This window comes from Mustela lutreola, chromosome 11, assembly GCF_030435805.1.
Source record: "Mustela lutreola isolate mMusLut2 chromosome 11, mMusLut2.pri, whole genome shotgun sequence".
NCBI lineage: Eukaryota > Metazoa > Chordata > Mammalia > Carnivora > Mustelidae > Mustela > Mustela lutreola.
The window spans coordinates 96111383-96132030 of NC_081300.1; the positions used below are offsets into that span (position 1 = coordinate 96111383).

At 42.5% G+C, this 20648-nt stretch overlaps 1 protein-coding gene across 2 annotated transcripts; it reads left to right on the forward strand.

Moving 5' to 3' along the window:
* Positions 1-6079: 6079 nt before the first annotated feature.
* On the forward strand, positions 6080-19948 carry DENR (density regulated re-initiation and release factor). Of its 2 annotated transcripts, none has more exons than XM_059139927.1 (8): positions 6080-6212; positions 7057-7171; positions 12726-12745; positions 13437-13521; positions 15589-15672; positions 17977-18093; positions 19418-19557; positions 19656-19948. In XM_059139927.1, exons 2-8 carry the CDS (start codon positions 7066-7068, stop codon positions 19698-19700), a joined length of 597 nt encoding a protein of 198 aa, XP_058995910.1. In that variant the 5' UTR covers positions 6080-6212; positions 7057-7065; the 3' UTR covers positions 19701-19948. The 2 variants fall into 2 exon arrangements, with proteins under 2 accessions (XP_058995910.1, XP_058995909.1); XM_059139926.1 differs by having other exon boundaries at positions 6112-6256.
* The last annotated feature ends 700 nt before the right edge of the window (positions 19949-20648 follow it).

Genomic DNA, 20648 nt, shown 5'->3' on the forward strand with positions numbered 1-20648 from the left:
TGGGTTAAAGCCTCTGCCTTCGGCTCAGGTCATGATCCCAGGATTTTGGGATCGAGGCCCACATCGGGCCCCCTGCTCAGCGGAAAGTCTGCTTCTCCCTCTTCCTCTGCTGCTCCCCCTTCTTGTGCTCTCTCTCCATCAAATGAATGAGTAAAATCTTTAAAAAAAGTTGTTCTTCCAACTGAGCCATCTAGGCATCCTGAAAGTTATAAATTGTATTAGTACTTTTCATCTTAGCAGTCATTTTGACGGTTCATTTTAGACTTTTTAAAAATGAGATTGTGCTCTGCAAGAGCATAATATCCATTGTATGTGTTACAGTGGGCGAAAAATATTGGGAAACATTAGCCTGGAACAGATCTTCATAAATCCTTATAAAGGCTTTCCTAGCCCTAAACCTATGTGTTCATCAGAACAAATCTGAGGGGCACTTGGGTGGCTCAGTTGGTTAAGTGACAACCTTCAGCTCAGGTCATGATCCTGGAGTCCCAGGATCGAGTCCCACATCAGGCTCCCTGCTCAGTGGGGAGTCTGCTTCTCCCTCATACTCTCTCCCCGCTCATGCTCTCTCTCTCTCAAAAAACTAAATACAACCTTAAAAAAAAAAAAAAGAAAGAAAAAAGAGGGAACTAATTTGAAAGTGACACTCCTATGCAATCTGGCTTAAGCAAAAATGGGAATCTGTTGACTTACAACCAAAGGGCCAAGGGTTAGAGCTGACTTTGAGTGTGGCTGGAATCAGAGGTCAACGTTCTCCCTGTCTCACTTCTGCCCTCCTTAATTCTGACTTTGTTCGCAGGCCACATGGTGGCAAGATGGCTGCCAACAACTCTATTGCTTGTCTTCTGAGACACAGTCCAGTAAGGAGGAGAGAACTTCTTTTCTAGACGCTCCCTCGAAGATGTGCTGGCATTCGCTGTGATTGATCTTCCCTTGAATTACTTAATCACGGTTACTACCAGGATACCACGTGCTGATTGCCTTGGACCTGGGTCACATGCTCTGCCTCTGGTTGGGGGTTTGTGAAGGTCCGATTGGACCACATGGGTATAGTATGGAGGAGAGAGAAAACCCTTTCAAACTAAAATGGCCCTGGTACAGAGAGTGGACGCTAGAAAGGCAATCAACAAATATCCAGTCCACCCCAAGTGATCATCTTGAAAATGCCCAGAAGGAACCAGGTAGTAGAAAATATCTGGCTAAGGGCCAGTCTAGCCCCAACAGTGGAAAAATAAAACCCATGACTTCCTGAAAAAATAGATGATCTTATGACAAGGTGTCACCTGTGGTAAGAAGTCACTCCTAATCCAAGAAGCCATGGGCAAACTCTTTCATTCTCTTTGCTAGAAGACTTCTCAGAAAGCAAGGGTCGGAATGCCCCTTCGTCCATGCTTCATCTGAATGACTGGTCTTGCAACATTATTTCCCCATCATCCTTTAGCAAAGGCTCACCTTTGTTCCTTTTTTTCAGCCATGTTTTGCTTGATCACAGGTTTCCCTCTTGTGCTAAAGGAAACATCTATGGGCGCCTGGGTAGTTTAGTCAACTAAGGGTCTGACTCTTGATCTCAGCTCAGGTCTTGATCTCAGGGTTTTGAGTTCAAACTCCCACATTAGGCTCCATGTGGAGCCCATAAAAAAAAAAAAAAAAAAAAAAAGGAAATGTCTAGCTTGCTTTCTTGCTTTCTTTCTCTGGCTCTTTGATAGTATAATTTAGGAATGCATTCGGTAGTATAATAGAAAAGCCTACTGCATTGGTTTAAACTGATGGGGGCTGGGGAAGAGCAGGGAATTTTCACAATAGAAAGCCTTGGAAAGTCTATGGCCATAGCACCCTGAACGCGCCCGATCTCGTCTGATCTCGAAAGCCTTGGAAGGAAGGCAGTCAAGAACGGATAGGGTAACTCAATAATGCTATCAGGAACACAGGCTTTTTATAAATTTCCAATCCAGGGACGTCTGGGTGGCTCAGTTGGTTGGACGACTGCTTTCGGCTCAGGTCATGATCCCGGAGTCCCGGGATCGAGTCCCACATCGGGCTCCCAGCTCCGCGGGGAGTCTGCTTCTCCCTCTGACCTTCTCCTCGCTCATGCTCTCTCTCAAATAAATAAATAAAAAATCTTAAAAAAAAAAAAACTTATTTATAAATTTCCAATCCCAAATCCTTGGCATAGGTACCCTCATGGTCTGGCTAGACCCTCACGGTTGAAGATGGTTTATGTTCAGGTTCTAGTCAGAAAGAAGAAAGGTCAAGGTTTTTGGTTTTTTTTAACGTGAAGCCTTTTTATTGGAGAAGTATCAAATGATGAATTTCTAAAAGAATAAACGCATGACTCTTACCTCATAAAATAAACAAGTGTCAAATATTTTATTTCACCTATTAATTAATAAGGAAATCAGTAAGATGTTGAAACTAATTCAGAGGAGAATTCTTGAAAACACTCACACATAGGCAATCATATACACATGCACAGGCCATTGGGAATGCTACAGTGAATTTACAGAGGGATGGAAAACTAGTCAACAGAGAAACGATCAATGCAGCTCTACCAGACAGAATTCATGTGCATTTCTCTGGACAAGAGCCAATTGCATTTCTCGGCTTTCCACAATTTACAAAATTATAAAATAGCTCAAAGATAGTGAAAGATGGAGATGATACCAAAGAGGACTACGACACCATGTATTTGTCCATTTGGAAAGCTGGCGCGCAATGTTTCCCAACAGAAGGGATGCCCCCCACTCACCGTCTACCTATATCTCATGCACCAGGGCTGTGTCACATAGTCACCTTCGTTGCAAGGGAGGCTGGGAAATCAAGCGTCTAGCTGGACACACGGCTCGCTCAAGTGAAGCAGGATTCGGTTAGTAAGGAAGTCTGCCTCACCTATATATCCACTTGATGTAAGTGCACGAGATTATTTCATAATTTTTAGCACATGTATGAAGATGAATTCAGTTGACATCTATTGTTTTGATACACTGACATCATTCCCCTCCTGTTCAGAGAACCTCCTATTTCCTTTGGGCTGTACCTGTCTCCGCCCTCTACACCCAGCTCCAAAGGTGGACACGTGACTCCCGGCTTGTTCAGTTATGGGGATGGATTTTAGACCAGATGCAGCTGGAGGCAGGCCAATTAGATTCAATCTTTGAACTTTCACAGGAACGAAAGCGTGATTTACGGTAGAAAATAGTAATATTTGGGGCATCTGGGAGGTTCAGTCGTTTAGCCTCTGCCTTCAGCTCAGGTCATGATCTCAGGGTCCTGGGATCAAGCCCACATCAGGCTTCCTGCTCAGCGGGGAGCCTGCTTCTCTCTCTCCCAATCCCCCTGTTTATGTTCCAGCTCTTGCTGTCTCTCTGTCCAAAAAAAAAAAAAAAAAAAAGTAAAATTTAAGTCTAAAAGATGTTTAGTCAATTTCCTGACAATGGTTGGTGCACAAATTGATTCCTATATTCTTTGTCATAATTCCACTGCTCCTCAAAGAGTCTGTGGCTTCCTGGTAAGAAACCTCTGGGAAGTTTATTTAGTATGTGGCTCCTGCTTTTAGAACTTGAGAGCTGATAGGCTGTAGTATATGCTAGGAAGTTAGGCTGTAGTATATGCTAGGAAGTTCAAGTCTAGGTTGGAATGCCAGTGGTGTTCGGGTACAGTCTGCCCAGAAAATAACCCCAACTAAGTATTTAAGTGTGTGTGGGGGGGGGTTCATTCGGGGCATTAGTTACATGGGGAATAAAGAGTTGAAAAGATAGGGGGCGCCTGGATGGCTCAGTGGGTTTAAGCCTCTGCCTTTGGCTCAGGTCGTAATCCCAGGGTTCTGGAATTGAGCCCCACATTGGGCTCTCTGCTTGGTGGGGGCTTGCATCCCCCTCACCGCCGCCTGCCTCTCTGCCTACTTGTGATCTCTCTGTCAAATTAAAAAAAAAAAAAATTCTTAAAAAAAAAAATAGAAGAGTTGAAAAGATAAACAGAGGTGGTTGAAGCAATTCAGAGACTAGTGGCAGCAAGAAGCCGACAATCACACTGCCAGGCTACAGATTAGATCCAGGAAGAAATCCAGGGTACAGGTGCCCAGGGTCAGGGATCCCCTAACAATACAATGGGTTAACCAGTTGAAGTCAGGGATGCTGTTCACCCGGGTGGGGTGGGATGGCTGGGAAAGTGACTGTTCCTATTGCTGCCTCCTGTTGGCTGAACCCAGCTGGAAACTCAGGAACAAGAAAGCCAGGGAATGTAGTCTCTGGGGGTCCAGCACCCCCTTCTTTACAAAGCAGAACAGGAAAAGGGTGAGGAAGGGAACTGAAGCCATTGAGTCTACTACGCAGGACTGGCCACTTAGCCACATCTCATCACATCTAAGATGCCATTGATTATGGGATGCCATTATTTTATGCAACCCTAAGAAAGAAAAGAGCTGCCAATTAAACTATGACACGATGCTAAAACTTCATCCATTGCAATGGGTCTTGGTATGAGATATTAAAATGTGGAAAATATGCATCTTAAAATCAATAAAATATGCTATTAGCTGTGTGATTTTTTAAAAAAGATTTTATTTATTTATTTGACAGACAGAACAAGTAGGCAGAGAGGCAGGCAGAGAGAGAGGAAGGAAGCAGGCTCCCTGCTGAGCAGAGATCTAGGACCCTGGAAGCTAGATCTAGATCTCAGGACCCTGGAATCACAACCTGAGCTGAAGGCAGAGGCTTTAATCCACAGAGCCACCCAGGCGCCCCTAGCTGTGTGATTTTAGGCACATGTCAACTTAATTCATTCCACCTTTGAGCTACAATTTTACCATCTGGAAATCAAAGACAATACTTGGGGTGGGGGTTATTGTAAGGATCAAATCAGCTATCACTTTTAGGATGGTTAAGTTTAACAAGAGTAGACACTTGTCTCTTGTTCAGTGTATCCCCAGTGCCTAGCACAGTGCTTGGCGCATAATAGGAACACAAGGTAATTTTGTAGAGTGAATCCCCCGGACTCTATATTCCCAAATGAGCAGGTTATTGGCACATAGTGGCAGCTGGGTGTCAGTAAATGGAAGTTATTATTGAACAGAAAGCTATTATTATTGGACTCAGCCACGTTTGGGAATAAGATCTTCTTTCACTGGTTAAAGAGAATGGACTCTTCTATGGGGGAAAGGAGGGACTCCTCTTTTAAGAAAGATGTCAAAGCGGAGGCCACAGTCTCTGGTGGAAAAGATTGTGCCAGATGGCTTTGTGCACACGAAGTAAATCTTGAGCAGAAAATTTAAGGGTGGTGGTGGTGGTGGCGGCGGCGGCAAAAGAAATTGGCAGGGAAGGAAGCAAACAGGTGGAGGACAAAACAAAATACAAAAAGAACGACCTCCACCGGCTACGAAGCAGATTTTGGTCATCATTTTCCCAACCCTCTGCGATCTGCAAGCACTGTCCTGTTGTTCCCATCTCACAAATGGGACTCAGGCGGAGCTCGGTGAGGAAGGGATTTTCCCGAAGGAAAACAACCGGACGGAAGCAGAGCTGAGACCACCCCCGCACCCCCGCCCGCGTGTGGTTCTGTCTGTCTACTCGGCTTCTGGCTGCTGAAAGCCGGAGACCCGAGAGATTAATTCCAATTTGCAACCCATGTAAGGATAGGTAAATACGAGGAAGGCGATGAAAACAGCTGTTAGGGTGGGGGGGGGGGGTTATGGGCGACGAGAACAATCTAAGGAGCGCTGACATGATCGTCTCCAGAATAATTCAGCCCGTGCAAGGAGAGGTGTTGAAACCAAACGCCTTTTCCAGCTGCCATCTCCCCGCGGAGGAGTGACTTATCCAACAGGCTGGAGGTTGGTCAGGACTCCCGGATGCACCCCAGACGCGGGGCAACATTCCCCAGCTCATTAATAGGGAGTCACTGATGACTACGGCGCACGTCCCCACTGCATCCGCGCCCGCTTCCACGCGCCGCACGCCCACCGCCCATTCTCTCCCGCGGGTAACGAGCACCGCCTACTGGCTGTCAGCCGTTCGGAGGCTTGGCCCCGCCCTCGAACGAGACGCGCATGCTCCTCAAGGCCCCTCCGCCTCCGCCTCCAGGCTTCTCGCGACAGCCGCCCAGCGGCGGCCTGAGTCTCGCGATAAAGGCTTATTGTCTCGCGGGACCGCGGCTGGCAGACGGGCTTTCAGGCGGCCCTGGCCGGGGAAGAGGAGTTGCATGTGTCGCTTCAGCTGGCGGTAGTGGCGGGAGCGGAGGCGGCGGGGGTTGTGCGACCGCCCGGGTAACGACCCCTTGTGCCTTTCGCTCTTCCGAGAAGCTCGTAGAGAGCGTGGGGGAAGCCGAGGTGCTGCCCGGCGGAAGGGGGCCGGGCGTCTCCACACCCCCGCCCACATGGGCCCCTCTGCTGTCCCCGGGATTGCCCCTTTGCCTCAGATCCTCCCCCAAGTCCTGGCCGCCCTTCTCGCCCCAGTGCTCTTACATTCTGACCCTTGCTGATCCTTCTGCCCCCATTTTCTCTCTTCAGATTCTGGTCTCCCCGCCCCCTCCCACTTCCATCCCCTTCCCTGATTCCTGTGTCCGTCCCTCGGCGTTGAGCTGCCCCCACACCCTGTACCCAGGGCACCTCTAGTCACCCACCCCTTCTTCGTAGGCTTTTTAAGCCTCTTTTCCTCCAGCTGCTTTGTGGCCTTTTTTTTTGCTGCAGTTTGCATCCCTCCCAGGTCACCCCCAGACCTTTTGTCCCGTCACTAGGGATCATCCTCCCCATCCTATTAACCCGTTGCTTCCTCTTTCCCCTAGTGCTCTCCCCACCCCCACCCCCCCTCCCACCCCAATTCTTCACGGTCTTTTTGCTGCTGTCACTTGCTTCCCTGTAGACCTGTGGAGCTGGTAGTGGTGTGCCCAGAATTGCTTGTATTTTATGAATCTTAATGTAGCTTGTATCCTTCACTTAAGAACAGAATCGAAAGAGATTTAGGGATGAGGTATTGCTAGTGCGAGGGGGTGAGGCTACATCTGAACAGTGCCTTTTTGGGGTCTTGGTCCAAAAGAGTGAAAACGTGTTATTTTCCTTGCTTACAGGTTTGGGAGATGGCTGCTGATATTTCTGAATCCGGTGGGCATGATTGCAAAGGAGACCCGAGGGGCAATACCAAGATAGATGCAGACTACCCACTTCGAGTCCTTTACTGTGGAGGCAAGTGTTACAAAGCAGAAAATGGCTCTTTTATGCTATTTTTATGCATTGTGATAGTAGTATCACATTTGGTCCTGTTAATCCTCTTCTCATCTGTCTTTGTTATCGGGGAAATCCTCAGTTGGGGGCTGGAGGGGTGTTGGTGAAGGGGAGGCATGGGTTAACTTGTTTTTCCCCTGACGTGTATGACTTGTGTCTTGCTCCTTGGCCTGGAGACGCTTACAGTCAGAAATAGAGATTTGGAAATGGATGATTTCAATCTAACGTTACTTGCTAGCCTGGCTATTAGAGGAGTTGTTCTTGGAAGATACGGAGTCTGAAGGGATGACAAGGACCGGGTGAGGACGTGGGGAAGGGCATCCCAGATGAAGTGAGCAGGTATGCAAGAAAGGACTTGATTCATATCTGCGGAGAAGTGAGCAGCTTTGGGTTAGTATAGTGTGGATATAGGATAGGGTTCCTCCATTCAGTGAGGAATGGCAGTTGATGAGGTTGGAACAGTGGGTCATAGGACAGTCTTGGGAAAGTCTTCTTGGTTTCATCACTAATATATCTGTTAGATTGAATCTAGATTCTTTTTTTCTTAGAGTGTTTTCCCTCATTTTCTCTCTCTTTTTTTTAAGGTTTTATTTATTTACCTGACAGAGACACACAAAGAGAGGGAACACAAGCACAGGGAGAGGGTGAGGGAGAAGCAGGTATCTTGCCAAGCAGAGAGCTTGATGCGGGCCCGATCCCAGGATTCTGAGATCACGACCCGAGCTGAAGGCAGAGGCTCAACCCACTGAGCCACCCAGGGGCCCCATTTTCCTCATTTTCAATGCAGAAATATTTGTGAATTGGAAATGGTCCTAATTTTATTAGCATTTTGCAAAGTTTCAGAAAAATCTGAAGGGACAGGATAGCAGAGGGGGCAAGGAAATACTAATTTTTCTCAGGAAATATTTTTGACCACTAACTTGGTGCCTCACAGTGTTTTAGGTGCCAGGGACTGAGTAGTGATTGGATAAGTCAGGAAAGGTCCTTGTGTTTGGAGACTTTACATTTTTTAAGTATAATAAGAGACATCATCTGGAGTTTAGTTTACTACCGAAGGAGAGGGGATACCGCTGAGTTAAAAAAATGTTGTCAACTTGGTATTTGTTGGATATCTTCAAGAGTAAAAATTATAAAATACCTCAGTGAGAATAAGGCAGGGAAACTTTTTATAGGGTTGATTGAGTTTTGTTACGATACTAGTCTTACTTGGTCATCTTGTTTGCCTTTGGAGTCACAGACTAGTGTCTGCATCCTGACTCCAGCATTACCAGCTATGTGACCTTGGGCAAGTTACCTAATTCAGTTAAGGATTAAAGGTGTGTTTCTTAAGGTCTGTATAATGAAATGATGATTATGTCCTAAGGTGATTTGTGTAAAGCTTCTGATATAGCAACTAACACAAGAACATAGTACAGTAAGTTTTATTATTAGAGAACTCTACTAGTTTAGTATGGTGTATTTATCTTTGTCAACTGGTAAAGAGCTATTGATTTTTGTACTCTATTTCATCTAATCTAAGACTCCATGTTTTATAAGATTCACCACTATTTTATGTTCTACTAAGAAAGAAAATTGTCATATTAACATGCCATAATTATAAAATAATTCCTATAAAAATTTAGCATTGATTGGGGCGCCTGGGTGGCTCAGTGGGCTAAGCCTCTGCCTCTGGCTCAGGTTATGATCTCGGTCCTGGGATGGAGCCCCACATCAGGCTGTCTGCTCAGCAGAGTGCCTGCTTCCCTATCTCTCTCTCTGCCTGCCTCTCTGCCTACTTGTGATCTCTCTCTGTGTGTCAAATAAATAAATAAAATCTTTAAAAAAGGGGGCGCTTGGGTGGCTCAGTGGGTTAAAGCTTCTGCCTTCGGCTCGGGTCATGATCCCAGCGTCCTGGGATCGAGCCCTGCATCGGGCTCTCTTTTCAGCAGAGAGCCTGCTTCCTCCTCTTTCTCTGCCTGCTTCTCTCCTACTTGTGATCTCTGTCTGTCAAATAAATAAATAAAATCTTTTAAAAAAAAAAAAATCTTAAAAAAAAAATTTAGCATTGATGAAATATGGTATGTGAAAACCTTCTTGTTAAATTGCTTAGGTGACTCCTAAGGTGACTTTTGAACAACTGCAAAAAATACGAGCCCCCCTGTGATAATTTGTGTTAACCAGAGGTCCCTAACCTTTTCAAGAAGGGTTTATTTTCATTTCCCTCCTAGTTTATATTGATGTCCCAGGCACTAAGCTGGACACAGGGTACTTCCTCAAGGAGTTTATGGTCTAGTTGTAGGAGAAGCTCTGAGTATTAAATGCTACATTAAACAGTACTGAGTGTAGCTATGAATTAGGAGTTGAGGAAGAGCAGGGATCTTTGTTCAGAGGGAAGTAGGGAAATTTCCAAGGAAATGAGAAGCCTTAAATACAGGGTGGAATTTGCGAGGAAGGGGGAAGGAATTCACAAGAACAGTTTGGTGGTAAGATTTAATGTGGTGTCCTCAGGAGAGAGGGAGAAGAGGGGCTGATTGTAGCAGTGCTGGTTGGAGTGGAGTGAGAAACAGGTAGGTAGGATGGTGTCCTTTCTGGGGAAACATTTTGTCTTCAGGATTGTGACTTCAGACTCATTCTGAATTTGAATCCTACCCCAGCCATTTACTTGTGTGACCTCATCCAGTTCCCTCATCTGTTAAAGAGCCTACTTCAGGGGCGCCTGGGTGGCTCTGTGGGTTAAGCCTTTGCCTTCAGCTCAGGTCATGATCTCAGGGTCCTGGGATCGAGCCCCGCATCCAGCTCTCTGCTCAGCGGGGAGCCTGCTTCCCCTTCTCTCTCTGCCTGTCTCTCTGCCTACTGGTGATCTCTCTCTCTCTGTCAAATAAATAATAAAACCTTTAAAAAAAAAGAAGAAGAAGAAGAAAAAAGAGCCTACTTCAGAAGGCTGTAGGGAAGAATGAATAATACACCCAAAGGCTCCACCTTCTAATGCCATCACACTGGATTATAGGATTTCAACATGGTAATTTTGAGGGGACACAAACATTCAGACCATAGCAGAAAGTTTCATGGCTGATGATGACTTGTTCTTCATGTTGCATCACATCAGCAAGTACATAATGTCAGGGAATTGCACTATGAGTGATGCCGAGTTTGATGGTAACTGCTAGATCGGCATGTCGAAAAGGAGTGGTTTACAGAAAGGGAAATTAATTGACTTTATTTATTTATTTACTAAAGATTGTATTTATTTGAGAGAGGGAGATCGAGCACACAGCAGAGGGAAAGGAGAAGTAGGCTTCTCGCTGAGCAGCAAGCCCGATAAGGGACTTGATCTCAGGGTCCTGGGAGCCAAAACGTCTGACCGGAGCCAAAGGCAGACACTTAACCAACTGAGCCACCTAGGCGTCCCAGGAATTTGACTTTAAAAGCAAGTAACAGGGGTGCCTGTGTAGCTCAGTCCTTAAGCGTCTTCCTTCGGCTCCAGTCATGATCCCAGGGTCTTGGGATGGAGCCCTGCATCAGGCTCCCTGCTCAGCAGGAAGCCTGCTTCTCCCTCTCCTACTCCCCCTGCCTGTGTTCCCTCTCTCACTATGTCTCTGTCAAATAAATAAAACCTTAAAAAAAAAAAAAAAAAGTAACAGTGAACTGTCCAGATGTTTTCGTTGTATTAGAATTTTGTTGAACTGAATATTCTTTGAAGTGGCGTACAAAGTTTTATAGCTTTAGTATTTGCTATAATGGTATTTAACCTATAATTGTATCCTGAAAGTGTGGCTGAATATCTGCACCTACTGGTATTTGAACTTGAACTGTGAGGATTGTAGAGGTCTAGTTAACTAGGGAAAGATCTCCATGCTTGAAATCAAAAGATGCTACCTGAATCTTTATAGCAGCAATGTCCACAATAGCCAAAATATGGAAGGAACCTAGACGTCCTTCAACAGATGAATGGATAAAGAAGATGGGGGGGTTGTGCGTGAGCGGGCGCGCGGGCGCGCGCGCACACACACACACACACACACACACACACACACACGCAGGCAATGGAGTACTATGCAGCTATCAAAAGAAAGGAAATCTTGCCATTTGCAGCGAAGTGGGTAGAACTAGAGGGTATTATGCTAAGCAAAATAAGTCAGTCAGAGAAGGACAATTACCGTAGGATCTCTCTGATACGAAGAATTTGAGAGGCAGGGCTGGGAGTCGTGAGGGGTTTGGAGGGAAAAAATGAAACAAGATGGGATTGGGAGGGAGACAAACCATAAGAGACTCTTCTCTCTGAAAACAAACTGAGGGTTGCTGGGGGGTGGGAGGAGGGATGGGGTGGCGGGGTTATGGATCGCAGGGAGGGCATGTGCTATGGTGAGCGCTGTGAAATGTGTAAGCCTGATGATTCACAGACCTCTACCCCTGGGGCAAATAATATGTCATATGCTAATAGTAAAAAATTAAATAAATAAATAGAAAACAACAACAAGAAGAAATAAAAAGGTGCTAAATTTCTTCTGCCACGTACCTACCACCTTAGTCCTTGGTTGAGCTATGAACCCTTTTTAGAGCTTCAAATGTAAAAAAATGTGACGGTGGGATGAGGAGAAGGCATACCACAGTCACGTGGCTGGCACACAGCTACTCTCTGTGTGTGTCATGTAATCTGATTTCATGGTTAAGGGCTTCAGAAACTGACCAGGGTTTAAATCCTGTTCTACTAACCAAATGCAGCAGGTTACTTACCTATCGGTAATGCAGACGTGATTCTTACATACAGGGTGGTGGTGGTGATGACACATAATCATGCATGTAACGATAATTGCTGTGATGAGTAATGCTGTACCGGCCCTCTTCTCCGTCACAAATCTCAGGATATTGGGCACACTGAGCTATTCGATTCTTCGACCTTAAAAATAAAAACAAAATGGTTGACCCAGTAACAGTTCTGTTTAAAATTGGGAAACCTTTTGAGTTCTTCTAGTTCTTAGCCCATGTAGCCTATACGAGGACAGGATTGGACCCGTGTTCGCACTAGCTTTACAGTTGCATTATCTTACGTAGCACAATATGAAAAAGAAAAGGAAACGTATATTGCAAAGAAATAGCAAAAGTGCTACTGAAGTCTATGAATGTGTTAGTATGAATAAAAACTGGTGGCTGTTTTGGTAAAACTATCGAAGGAAATAACCATTTCCTTTCAAGCTTTATTGTGTTGGGAATTGTTTTCAGCTTAACTTCAGACCCATTGAAGTGGTTATGGTAAAACCTTAAGATATGCAGGATAGTACAGTTTGGTGTCTCACCAACTGAAGGTTATGGTCTTCTTTAGATTAAAAACAAACAAACAAAAAAAAGAATATCGCTATGAACCATGTGGCTTTTACCTCCAAAAAAAAAAAAGATGGGTGGTGTTTGAAAAGTGATACAGAATTATGGGAAAAAATACAAATGAAGCATTTTGTCAAATTTAAAATAAAAGTTGGGATGAACCGTGTGTGTTTATATATTAAAATTTTCTAATCTTTTTTCTCTCCCATTTTCCCAGTCTGTTCATTACCAACAGAGGTAAGTCCTTTTAAAGTTCTTTTCTTTTTTTACCTTCTTCATTTGAGGTCATTGATTTTTAGAGCTAGCCTGAGAACTTTATTTTTCATGTTCTGTCATTCGATAGTTGAGTTTCAACTTTTTATAGAGAGCTTTGGATTAGAATAATTTTATGGTCTTACACATTGTTTTCTTTAGTCTTTGTATCATATGTGTACATCTTTTGTACTTGGCTATACAGTTTGGACTTTTGCTTGGAACTTACAAATAGTTACCTAAGAAAACTAGATTAGCCTTAAAGCCAAAATCTAATGTCTAAGCAGAGGAAAGTATAAGTTAAAATTATGTATAAGATTTTCTGTAAATAAGCTTCTGAGTCAGGATCTGTGGGCAAGTCACAAAAATAGTGAGACACCTGTGTGCCCAAAGCAAGAAGTGAACATGCTCGTTTTATTCTCTTTGCTCCTTTTTCTAATGGCTCTTCTGTTTTGATTACTACAGTGAGGAGCTGCTTAATCCTTTTAAAAATCCCAATTTCTTATGGGGCATTTCCTGTTGGAATACAGAATTCCTGTGGATAAAATGTAGGGTGGGAGTAGTTGGTTTTATCATTCTTAATATAGCAAATAATAGGTCATGAATTAAGATGTACTGGTTGATTGAAAATGTTCTGTTGTGACTCAATTTGTTCTCCCCGCCCCCACTCCCCCAGTACTGTGAATATATGCCTGATGTTGCTAAATGTCGACAGTGGTTAGAGAAGAATTTTCCAAATGAGTTTGCAAAACTTACTGTAGGTATGAACATTTTTTTCTTTCATCTGAATGTTTGTACATCTGAAACAAATGCACATAAGGCATTATTTTAAAGATATGAACGTGCTCCCTTTAGTAGCACTAAATTGTATAAATACAATTACAGAATTGTATTTATACCAATTAGCTTCAAAACCATTTTACTTTCTTGGGTTAAAATTCCTTATATAGAGTCATACACTGCTTCGTGTGTCTTAACCTCTCTGACACAGTTTAGAATAACTTCTTATGAGAAGTTTAGAAAAAGGTTTAGGAGCAAATGTGTTTTCATTCATTCATTTAACAAATTACTCCTTGTGAGCATACTATATGTACACTTTGTTTTAGATGCTGGGGATAAAGCAGTAAGCAAAAGATCTGCTCTTTGGAAATTATATCAGAAAGGGGAGACAAAGTAAAATAAGAAATAAAATAACTATGTTAAATAGTGATAAGCAGGGAATGGGGAGATAAGACTTACTGGGGAAAGAATTTGAAATTTTAGGTAGTGGCAGGAAAGATTTTGCTGAAAAGACTGCATTTGAACAAAGACCTAAAGGAAGTGAGGGAGTGAGTCATTTGGATATCTGGACGAATATTCCAGGTGTGGGGCAAGTACAAAGGCCCTAAGGTAAAAGCTTACCTGTCATTCAGGAAACACCAAGGAAGCCTTCGTGTCTAGAGCTTATCGAGGGGGTGGGGAAGGGTCAGAGATGAAGTCAGAGAGCTAATAGAGGACCACACCTTAAAGGCCTAGTCTTGGCTTTTACTCAGAATGAGATGTGGAACTATCAGAAGAGGTTTGAACAGAAGAGCAATAAGGTCTGACTTTTGTTTCAACAGCATCTCTTTTGGCCACTGTGCTAAAGAATAGACTGAAGAGGGCACAGGCAATATAGGGAGAGCAGATTAGAGGCTACAGCCATAATCAAGTCAGGTGACCAATCTGACAGTGACCTGCTAGAATGGTAGCAGTGGAGGCGAGGAATGTAGGCAGATTCTCCATGTGTTTTCTTTTTTCAAAGATTTTACTTATTTATTTGATAGAGATCACAAGTAGGCAGAGAGAGAGGGAGAAGCAGACTCCCTGCTGAGCAGAAAGCCCCATGCGGGGCTCGATCCCAGGACCCTGGGAACATGATTGAGCCGAAGGCAGAGGCTTTAACCCACTGAGCCACCCAGGCGCCCCATCTCGATGTGTTTTGAAGGTAGAGCAGATGAGAGGCTGGGCCGTAATCACATCAGGAGATGTCGGTGACCTGCTAGAGTGGTAGCAGTGGAGGCGGGGAATGTAGGCAGATTCTCGATTTGTTTTGAAGGTAGAGCTGACAGGACTTTCTGATGTACTGCATGTGGGATGTGAGAAAAGGAGGCATCTAGGGTTTTGGCAACTAGAAGAATGGAGTTGCTGTTGCCAGAGGAAAGGAAGACTGCAGAGACCAGATTTCTTCCTTTTGTTAAAACTGTTGGCTTCTCTTACAAGATGGGTGGAAATGAAGGCAGAAGCAGGAAGAAGGGAGAGCCTGGGCTGAAAACAGGCCTATCAGATGTCCCTGATGTTATTCCGCTATTTTGCTGCTTTGTCAGATTGTTTCTAAGAGTCACAACCCCTGAAACTTCAAAGAAGGTCTTTTTGGATAGTAGCTACAGTCATTTCTGTGGTTGGATAAGAACCCTAAAGTTGGGCGTTATAGTCTGTGTGGTCATGGTCAGCCGAGGAGTGACCTGCCTAGGATGTGATAAGACCCGAGGAAGGAGTCTTCTTAGGCCCAGACTTCTGTTACCTAGGTTAGTACGTCTAGATGTAAACATGCCTGCAGAGTCTGAGTGTTTTGTCCTCCTTTTTTGTGCTGAAAGGATCCTAATCTTCCTATATCATCATGCACTTAATCATAATGACCAGAATTAGAGTAGATAGGAATTTAGCAATGTAATCATTTGCTTTAGAAACAGCATGCTCAGTTGTTGGCAAGATGCCTTATTTGTGTATGAAGTTGCTCAAAGGTGATTTTTTTTTAAGGTTATTTTGAAGTAATGTTAATGCTTTTGGATTTCATTGTTAATATCTAGAAAATTCACCGAAGCAAGAAGCTGGAATTACGGAGGGTCAAGGCACAGCAGGGGAAGAGGAAGAGAAGAAAAAGCAGAAGAGAGGTAAGGCCTAAATCCGTGATTTCATTTATATAAACACACCTTCTATCTGTCAGAGGAAATTCATAGTGAGGACAGTCCCAAAGCCAGTAATGTCTCCTTGCTGCCGTAGTTCCATATGTGTACCCTGTGCACACAGACTCGTGTTCTCAGGATGACTGGATGTCGTATGATTTGGACTTTTACAGTAAATTGGACCTAAGAAAACATACTTGATTTGCTGTGTTCATATGCAAAAAGCAAGCATCCAACTTGTTTATGACATGAAAACTTTGTTACCTTGTTTATTACCTTATTTGTTACCTTGTTACCTTATTTATTTAGTTAGCGTTGAGGACATGGATAAAAGATTTTCTTCTCTCATGTTGTCAGCTTGGTTAAATTTTTTTTTTAAATACCTCTTTACCTGCTTCTAAAATGAATTCCTAGTCTCTGGATCCTGTCCCTGCCTTCTCCTTCTGCCTTAATTATTCTCCCCTATGACTAAAATTAGCTTATAAATAAGGACTATGCGTCTTTCAAGAAAAATTCCCCCAAGAGCCCATTGTTTACCTTATCCCTTGCCCTGCCCTTCTTAGCCAGACTTTTGTAGTAAGACTAGACTCACTGTCCTGGCTCTTCTGTCTTTCATTGTTATGCCTCACTCCACCCTAAGCTGACTGTCACACCACTGAAATTCCTCTCGTAAGGGTCATCAGTGGTTCAATAATTGCCAAGCAATAAGAGCATTCGAGCACGCCCTTTGAAATGCCATATACTTCCTTGGTTTTTGCAACACACTGTCTTCATCCTCCCTGCCGCTCACTCCTCTTTGGTCTTCCATGCAGGCTTCTCTTCTCCCTTCTGTCCCTAAGAAGATGTATTTCCCAGGATCCTGTGCTCAGCCCTCTTACCTCGTTCTGTAGTTTGTTCCCTGAGTGATTCTTTCACATCCCTAACTTCTGACACCACTCTACCCGCTTGAAATTCCTAAATCTGTACCTCTGGTCCTGGCCTTATCTCCCACAGGCACCTCAAATGCAGTATTTGCAAGAAAACCAAACTTACTAAGTCCCAAATCTATGTCTTTTGGCTATTGACAGCATACTTTATCCATTCATCTGAGCCAGAACCTGACACTTGCCTAGGGTTCTCTTTCTTTGCTCCTTTTTAAATTTTTTTATTTTTTAAAGATTTTGTTTGTCAGAGAGAGAGAGATTACAAGCAGTGGGAGTGTCAGGCAGAGGGAGAAGCAGGCTTCCTGCTGAGCAAGGGCTAGATCCTCAGACCCTGGGATCATGACCTGAACCGAAGGCAGCTGCTTAACTGAATGAATCACCCAGACCTCCCTTCTTTGGTCCTCTTAATCAGTTTTTTGTTTGTTTGTTTGTTTGTTTGTTTGTTTTGTTTTTTTTTAGTCATCTTCCTTAATTTATTGAGTATTAATTCCTTTCATTGAGTTCTAAATTCTGTTATTTCTTCTCCTTAGTCTGTCCTGTGCCTAGTCGATACTACCTTTACGACTGCTTTGTTAGATTTTGATTAATTTCCACCTAAACTAATGTAGGAGCCTGCAATAGCTCTCTGCTGGCCTTAATCCTCAAAGGCTCACCCTCCATGCTATAGAGTGATCTCCTAAAATCTAAATCTTTTTTTTTTTTTTCCCCAACTCCTTCATTCATTCAGTGGCTTTTCTTCTGCCTCAATAAAAAATCAAATAACAAAGCTTGTCTTGCTGGTTCTTTGACTGGTAGGTAATTGTTCACTTTTCTGGCTTTATCTCCAACATATCCATAAACATCCTTCATCGAGACAATTGTAGTTCTCAAGTATAATGCCTTCTCTTATTTCTGTACTATTTTCTTCTCCTGGGATAGCCTTTCTTAACTGTATCTCTCCAGTTCTTCTATAAGAACTTAGATGCCATTTCTTCTGGGAAAGCTTTTCTGTTCTCCAGAAGCTGAATAAGCCATTCTTCTGCAAAGCCATGGTGGTGTGCAGTATTCATAATTCCTGTTAAAGTATTTATCAGTTGTAGTAATTATTAAACTTTTTTTGTCTCTTTCACTAGACTGAGAGTCCCTGGAGGGCAGGGACTATGTTTTCTTCTGTTCATCTTTGTGTCCTCAGCCCTTGGTGCAGTGCTTGGTACATATTACTTAATAAATATTTATTGAATGAATACTCACGCATATGTTTATTAGTTTTGTGTTAGAAGAAGAAACTTTAGAAATTAATATTTGGTATTTTTTGAAAATTAATAAGCTTAAGACGGTATTCTTTATGACCAAAACAATTGACGCGGAACTCTTTTTTTAATAAATAAAGGTGGAAGGGGTCAAATAAAGCAAAAAAAGAAGACTGTACCACAAAAAGTTACGATAGCCAAAATTCCTAGAGCAAAGAAGAAATATGTAACAAGAGTATGTGGCCTTGCAACTTTCGGTGAGTTCAAGTTTAAGTATGTTTAAAATGTGTGAACTATAGTCTCTGTTGCTCCCTGCCTCCCTCCCTCCCTCTCTCTCTGTCTTGATCTTTCTGTCTCTTTTTTAATCTGGCATCATGAAAATTTTACAGGTCTATTTTTTGCTAAGAAGACACAAAATGAGATTTTGCATGTCTAAGTATAGCTACAAAATCAGATTTTGAAGAAATTTAAAAATGTTTAGCAAAGGGAACTAGTTTAACTTTTTCCTTTACAGAGGACCTGCTTGAGCATATTTTAATGTGGAATGAGGAGTGTTAGGTAGGATTCCTTTTGAGGCCCAGCAGTCCTGCTCCTCTGTCCCTGCAGGCTAGATGGCAAAAGGCTTCAGAATGGCTTGTGCCCTCTGAGAACAGTAGCAGAGGGTGAGGGAAGGTGGATATCAGCAGAATGTCCTGCTTCAGAGCTCCTTCTGGAGGCCTTGAATGAACAGTGAAATTGTAAACCAAGGTCCCTTCCTGTGACAACACAGTTGAAAAACAGTCATTAGGTAATAGATTTGTTCCCTGCTCTAACTATTGCTCTTGTAAGGAGGGATAAACAGAAGAACTGCATTGTACTTGGAAATGTATATATTAATGCCTGGAATTAATGTGTTCCTGGATTTACTTTGGTCTTACTATATGAGTTAAGAATGGTATGAATAATGTTTGTGTGTGTGTATCAGTGTGAGAGAGATAGAATGCATCTTTTTTTTCTTTTTAATTTTTACTTCAATTAATTAACATATAGTGTATTATTAGTTTCAGAGGCAGAGTTCAGTGATTCATCAATTGCATATAACAGCCAGTGCTCATTACGTCACGTCCCCTCCTTAATGCCCATCATACCCGGTTACTCCATCCCCCCAAATAATGCTATTTTTATGTACCGAAGCTTTATTTGACCTTGAAAATACAAGTTGATTGGTTAAGAAGACCACTGCCTGTGGTAGTTTGTAATTACCATGAGAGGAATATAAAACCCGTTAAGACATTCTGTTTTATGAAATTAAGATACAGATTAAATTTTAAAATGGGGGGCGCCTGGGTGGCTCAGTTGGGTAAGTGTGTCTGCCTTCGGCTCAGGTCATGATCCGAGGGTCCTGGGATGGGGCCTCACATCGGGCTCCCTGCTCCATGGAGAGCCTGCTTCCCCCTCTCCCTCTGCCTGCCGCTCTGCTTACTTGTGCTCTTCTATCTCTCTGTCAAATAAATAAATAAAATCTTTAAAATTTCAAACTTGAAAAATACTTTTGATATATAATTCTAATTATAAACTTGTTCTTTTTTTTTTAAATAACAGAAATTGATCTTAAAGAAGCACAAAGATTTTTTGCTCAAAAATTCTCCTGTGGTGCCTCAGTAACAGGAGAGGATGAAATCATCATTCAGGGAGACTTTACAGATGACATAATTGATGTCATTCAGGAAAAATGGCCAGAGGTGAGTAGGTAGAACATGTGCACCTGTGGATATGTTTTTAAAACAAGTTGCTTATCTGATACCACAGTTCATGTGATGTAATTATTTGTGTTTTATAGGTGGATGATGATAGCATTGAAGATCTTGGAGAAGTAAAGAAGTGATTTTGAAAATTTGTCTCTATTTAATGATCTGAACTGAGAGTTGATATGGCCAAAGGGAGAGAGGCCTTTTAAAAATATATATATTTATCCTACAGTAAAACTGTAGATTACCCTCACCCTTGGCATTTTCACTGTTCTGTATAAGGCTGCTTCTTTTTTTTATTGCCAAAGTCTAATAAACAGGGGAGACTGTCATGCTTATGCATGAAATAGAATTTAGTCAAATAAAAATTTTTGGTCATTTGGTACTGACTTTTCTCTTTCTCTTATTAACTTTTTATTTTTGGAAAAACACTAGATTTTTTTGTGCAAAACTTTTCTGTTTATTATCTTAAAGCAATCATGATTTAGTGAAATCATGATTTAAAGCTGAGTAATATTTTAAAGAATTTGAATTTTGGCTTCATCACCATTAATAATTGTCTCCTTGCTTCTTTGGTGTGATAGTTTTGAGATGCTTGGGCATCTGATAGATTTGTGGTTGAATTTGCTTCATTGTTACCAACCAAGTCCACTTTGTGGTCACATTAACTTAATGTTGGTAGGCCTTGTTCACACTCTTCTGGAGATTATTTGGTAAAGTATATTAAAGCCTTAAAACCCATCTGCAGTCTGACCCAGTAAGCCACTTAGTTGACATTATCCTAAAGATAGAATTGTTCTTGCTTAAAACTGTGGGTGAGGGTGGTCATCGCAGTGTTCCTCATAAATACAAAAAAAATTGCAACTGATACAAATGAACAATTGGGAAATGGTTAAAGAATGATGGTGCACCATATGGTAAAATATTACGCATATATTTTTTAATATTTTCCAGAAATACTTCGGAAACCTGTTTGGTGATTTTAAATGTGGGGGGGGGCAGACCCCAAATTCATTTTTTTTTTTTTTTTTTTTTTTTTTAAAGTTCAGGTGAGAAGGGTATTATGGAATTTTTTTTTTTTTTAA